The sequence below is a fragment of the Salmo salar genome, chromosome 14 (genome assembly GCF_965601325.2).
Source record: "Salmo salar chromosome 14, fSalSal1, whole genome shotgun sequence".
NCBI lineage: Eukaryota > Metazoa > Chordata > Actinopteri > Salmoniformes > Salmonidae > Salmo > Salmo salar.
Genome location: NC_138304.1, coordinates 42,024,908 through 42,030,907, shown reverse-complemented (window position 1 = coordinate 42,030,907; position 6,000 = coordinate 42,024,908). Strand labels below are relative to the sequence as shown.

General features: G+C 46.1%; 1 protein-coding gene across 2 annotated transcripts in view; it reads right to left on the bottom strand.

Moving 5' to 3' along the window:
* Nucleotides 1-524: 524 nt before the first annotated feature.
* The window catches only part of LOC106569686 (neurocan core protein), a 105,712-nt gene continuing 100,236 nt past the window's right edge, over nucleotides 525-6,000 (bottom strand). For both annotated transcript variants that reach the window (XM_014141247.3, XM_045694358.2), the window contains 2 exons: nucleotides 2,054-2,236; nucleotides 525-1,895 (listed from right to left, as the gene is read on the bottom strand). In XM_014141247.3, the coding sequence (XP_013996722.3) occupies nucleotides 1,771-1,895; nucleotides 2,054-2,236 (308 nt within the window). In that variant the 3' untranslated portion in view covers nucleotides 525-1,770. The remainder of the gene's footprint in view (nucleotides 1,896-2,053; nucleotides 2,237-6,000) is intronic.

Here is a 6,000-nt window from a genome sequence, read left to right as displayed (position 1 = left end):
TTTATATCCCAGTGAATCAGGCTGTGACAGAGAGGGGGGTCAGGTCTCAGAGCCAACGGAGCCAACTGAGATTAAACTAGCAGTGGTTGTCTAGCAGTGGTTGTATTGGACCAATTCCTTTAGATTAACTTTCTTTTATTGGGTTGATTCTTTTAGATGTATTTTCCTCTATAGGGTCCATTCTTACATGTATTTTCCCTCCACAATCCGTTCAAAACAGAGACCAAAGAGAGGAGAAAATATCCTGTTTGTTCCTGACAGAATGAAAACTATTGGCCAGAATGGCCTCTTTCTCTGGGCGGAGAATGAAGTGAGGTGAACAGAGCTGGTAAATGAGTAGAAGATGTTGAAATTATTATTCGGTTTGTTTTGTTCCTGAATGCTGGTTTAGGAGGCATGGGTTAGCTACAAGCTGCTGTCAGTCTTCCGTGTCTGAGGTACAGCGATGGGGTAGAAACGTACAAAGAAATAGAAATACAAGCGTTAAAGCACAGCTTCAATCACAAAACTGACCAGATACGCTGTTGTCGTTCATTTGTTTGTTTTTTAGCTTTATTAAGAATGGAACACAACAGCTGGACAGGACATCATAACAACACCAAAAAAGGGATGACGACCAATCAAGGACCAGATTCATGGCATCCTACCCATCACATATTGGAGGCAAAGACTGGGTCTATTGACGATCGAGTAGATATCTTGGGAATGTTTTGTCTCAGTCCGTAGTATTTTAATCTCTCCTATTTTATTCCATTTAGATCGATGGGGCTGTTTTAGAATATTAGTTGAGATGCCGATGGGAAACACATGGCTGGACAAGGGTCAGGTACCAATCAGGTGTCAGTCAATAACAAACAAACAAACAAAACCACAGTATTTACAGTACAGGCAATCAAAGGGTTAACTTGTTTTTTGGTTAACACTTTTTGATTGTAAGAGAATGGTACATAAAAGAAAACAGGTATTACATTGTTGGATTATGTAAAAAAAAAAAAAAAATCAACATATTAACTAGCGAAGAGTCCATAATAAATAGTGACGTGACATGAAAAGTTAGCAAATATTAGAAAATGGCACATAAGTTGAATAATAAAACAGCCCTACTATTCAGGAGCCCTAAGGGAACATAAGTACAGGATACAGACAAAAGCTCTGGGTTAATTGGGACTGAAAGCTAACTAGCTAACATATTAATTACATCTGTGCTTTATAAACAGAACACAAACATTAGGATGTTCTGAGATGTAGAACAAGCTTCAAACTTATCAAAACACACTCGCATAGGATACACACTTTCTCTCACACACATACACACGCACGAACAGACACACACACACACACACCTCACTTTATTTATGTTTCGACAGTGAGAATAGGTTATTCATAGACATGCCAAGGATTTGCTGTTTCTAAGGTACAGTATTAGCGACTGTGTTAGCGAGAAAGAGACTATTACTGTTGTAAGTAATGGACATGGGTTAAACAAAATCAACAACAAAAGGACAAATCCAAACATGAGATATGGGTGCGTAACACAGAACTTTTTTTGCACTGATGTCAATCGGACATTTGCATGAAAGTTAAAGTTTTGCACACATACAGTATCTCAAGTGAGATTTCAATCCAAAGAGACAGCCTGAAATAGGTCAGGAAAAGAGAACGTTCAGATGTCAACTATTGTCCATTGTGAGGCCTGATTGGTTGGTCCCCTCAGCCCCAGGATAAGTCAGCGGTCAGGTGCAGAGCATTGTGGGAGGTGTAGTATTTGGTTCAGTATTGGCTGTGTGCGTCCTCTCCCCTCTCCATGTGTGCCTCTCCTCCGTATCTCCTGTGGTTCCTACGCTCTCGGCGCTGGCCGTGGCGGTGGTTGCGGCGGTACCGGTGGGATCGCCGAGCTGAGGGAGGGGAACACAGGTAGTTACACCTCAAAATTGGTGCAGTAACAACATTTACCATTCTGTTTCTCATTCAGCCCATACTAGAAGGAATACAGAAAAGCCTACCTGGGTGAATAAAGGTTTGTTATCCGAAAAAAGTGCTGTTTGTCACTCACACTTTGTGCAGATGATCTTGGGCCGGTCCCAGGTGCCATCGGCCCGGCAACGCGCGGTGGGGATGTGGCGCTGGTAGAAACCTTCGGCACACTGGTAACGCACCACCGCATGGATGTCATAATGGGACCGTCGACGGCCAATCAGATGGGCATTCTCCACAGCGGGCGGGGTTCCACACAGCACTGTCAGACGGGACAAGATGAACAATTAAGTCAATTAAGTCAGTGTTGAGCAACAACGAAGAAGATACAGTGTGTACTGTATCTATGGTATCTGGCTTGCTATTTCTTTTTTTCTCCCTAGGTGAAACACTTGCTGCTGAATCCTATTCGCGAGAACAGTTGGAGAGAGATTGAGTGCTGCTCAAAGGGAGAATCTGGGTGCTCTGCAGTTGGCGTGCGGTCCTCTGCAGTTGGCGTGCGGTCCTCTGCAGTTGGCGCGCGGTGCTCTGCAGTTGGCGCGCGGTGCTCTGCAGTTGGCGCGCGGTGCTCTGCAGTTGGCGCGGTGCTCTGCAGATGGCGCGGTGCTCTGCAGATGGCGCGGTGCTCTGCAGATGGCACAGTGCTCTGCAGATGGCGCGGTGCTCTGCAGATGGCGCGGTGCTCTGCAGATGGTGTAGTGCTCTGTCAAGAAATAGAGAACCAAGGCAGCTCCGATATTCTCTCTCTCTCTGTTTCTCTCGCTCTGTTTCTCCCTCTCTCTCTCCCTCTCTCTCTCTCTCCCCCCTCCAAGGAGCTAGGATTCAGGCTATCCCATAAATCCTTGCTCTGGGTCTCATTCCAGTGTCACAGTTACATCAGGGCACCTGACACAGAGATGCATGGTGGGACTTCAGTGAATAGATCTGAGGGCAAGACAGTCACTGGAAATTTAATGCCAGCTTTAAACAAGATGGCAAATATTAGCTTTACAGTCCAAGTGAACATGTGGGGTGAGATAAAACAGCAACAGAAAGAGGCGACGGTTTCTGTTTAGATCAACTGGAAGTTTTAAATATTACAGTTTTTCCCAATTACACACTGGTCCATGAGGAATATTCAGCCAAACCTGTAACTAATTTCGTAGAGCCATACACCAAACCTGTAACTAATTTAGTAGAGCCATACAACAAACATGTAACTCATTTAGTAGAGCCATACACCAAACCTGTAACTCATTTAGTAGAGCCATACAACAAACATGTAACTCATTTAGTAGAGCCATACACCAAACCTGTAACTCATTTAGTAGAGCCATACACCAAATCTGTCACTCATTTAGTAGAGCCATACACCAAATCTGTCACTCATTTAGTAGAGCCATACACCAAACCTGTAACTCATTTAGTAGAGCCATACACCAAATCTGTTAACTCATTTAGTAGAGCCATACACCAAACCTGTAACTCATTTAGTAGAGCCATACACCAAATCTGTAACTCATTTAGTAGAGCCATACACCAAACCTGTAACTCATTTAGTAGAGCCATACACCAAATCTGTAACTCATGGATAAAAAGGCCACAGGTGAGTACTCCTGTGATTGGAGAACAATGGAAGCAAACTTGGAAGGTGGAGGTAGAGGTGGAGGTGGAGGTAGAGGTACTGTAGAGGTGGAGGTGGAGGTACAGGTACTCAAGAGGTAGAGGTGGAGGTACTGTAAAGGTAGAGGTGGAGGTGGAGGTACTGTAAAGGTAGAGGTGGAGGTACTGTAGAGGTAGACGTAGAGGTGGAGGTACTGTAGAGGTAGAGAGGAAGTGGAGGTACTGTAGAGGAAGAGGTAGAGATGGAGGTGTAGGTACTGTAGAGGTAGACGTGGAGGTACCGTAGAGGTAGAGGTGGAGGTACTGCAGAGGTAGAGGTGGAGGTACTGTATATGTACTGCAGAGGTAGAGGACGAGGTGGAGGTAGAGGTACTGCACAGGTAGAGGTACAGTAAAGGTAGAGGTGGAAGTACTGTAGAGGTAGAGGTACTGTAGAGGTAGAGGTAGAGGTACTGTAGAGATAGAGGTGAAGGTGGAGGTACTGTAGAGGTAGAGGTGGAGGTGGAGGAAGTGGTACTGTAGAGGTAGAGGTGCTGTAGCGGTAGAGGTGGAGGTACTGTAAAGGTAGAGGTGGAGGTGGAAGTGGAGGTACTGTAAATGTGTTATAAATGATGTTCCGGAACTCCAATTTGAGCAGCAGCAGCTGAAAAATGAGCTCCTACAAATATTGAAATTTACATGGTTTTTAGAGTGAAGTACATCGGAAAAAAGCAAAAGAAAACTGCAAGACTGAATAGGAGAAAAAACAAGCAACAAACAAAGAAGATAGGCTTTTGAAAAATAACTATTTTTCATAAAATTGTAGTTATCTTAGCTAGCTGAATTGTTTACCAGTTGCTAAGCAGTTGCTAGGGACTCTTTTGGAAGAAGCTAGCTAGCTAACGAAGAACAACAAAGAATATCTAGTTAACAGAAGAAAAGAAAGAGAAAATCAGGACAGAAGAAAAAGGATATCAAAGTGAAACAGTTCTCTAAAGACACAAGAGACAATAATACAAGAAACAACACTTCTGTAGCTTGTCAACTATGTGTCTGTCTATCCCTGTTCTCTCCCCTCTGCACAGGCCATACAAACGCTTCACACCGCGTGGCCGCTGCCACTCTAACCTGGTGGTCCCAGCGCGCACGACCCACGTGGAGTTCCAGGTCTCCGGCAGCCTCTGGAACTGCCGGTCTGCAGCCAACAAAGCTGAGTTCATCTCAGCCTATGCTACCCTCCAGTCCCTAGACTTCCTGGCGCTGACGGAAACATGGATTACCACAGATAACACTACTACTCCTACTGCTCTCTCTTCGTCTGCCCACGTGTTCTCGCATACCCCTAGAGCATCGAGCCAGCGGGGTGGTGGCACTGGAATCCTCATCTCTCCCAAGTGGACATTCTCTCTTTCTCCCCTGACCCATCTGTCTATCTCCTCATTTGAATTCCATGCTGTCACAGTTACCAGCCCTTTCAAGCTTAACATCCTTATCATTTATCGCCCTCCAGGTTCCCTTGGAGAGTTCATCAATGAGCTTGACGCCTTGATAAGTTCCTTTCCTGAGGATGGCTCACCTCTCACAGTTCTGGGTGACTTTAACCTCCCCACGTCTACCTTTGACTCATTCCTCTCTGCCTCCTTCTTTCCACTCCTCTCCTCTTTTGACCTCACCCTCTCACCTTCCCCCCCTACTCACAAGGCAGGCAATACGCTTGACCTCATCTTTACTAGATGCTGTTCTTCCACTAATCTCATTGCAACTCCCCTCCAAATCTCCGACCACTACCTTGTATCCTTTTCCCTCTTGCTCTCATCCAACACTTCTCACTCTGCACCTACTCAGATGGTATTGCGCCGTCCCAACCTTCGCTCTCTCTCTCCCGCTACTCTCTCCTCTTCCATCCTATCATCTCTTCCCTCTGCTCAAACCTTCTCCAACCTATCTCCTGATTCTGCCTCCTCAACCCTCCTCTCCTCCCTTTCTGCATCCTTTGATTTTCTCTGTCCCCTATCCTCCAGGCCGGCTCGGTCCTCCCCTCCTGCTCCGTGGCTCGACGACTCACTACGAGCTCACAGAACAGGGCTCCGGGCAGCCGAGCGGAAATGGAGGAAAACTCGCCTCCCTGCGGACCTGGCATCCTTTCACTCCCTCCTCTCTACATTCTCCTCTTCTGTCTCTGCTGCTAAAGCCACTTTCTACCACTCTAAATTCCAAGCATCTGCCTCTAACCCTAGGAAGCTCTTTGCTACCTTCTCCTCCCTCCTGAATCCTCCTCCCCCTCCCCCCCCCCTCCTCCCTCTCTGCAGATGACTTCGTCAACCATTTTGAAAAGAAGGTTGACGATATCCGATCCTCGTTTGCTAAGTCAAACGACACCGCTGGTCCTGCTCACACTGCCCTACCCTGTGCTTTGACCTCTTTCTCCCCTCTCTCTCCAGATGA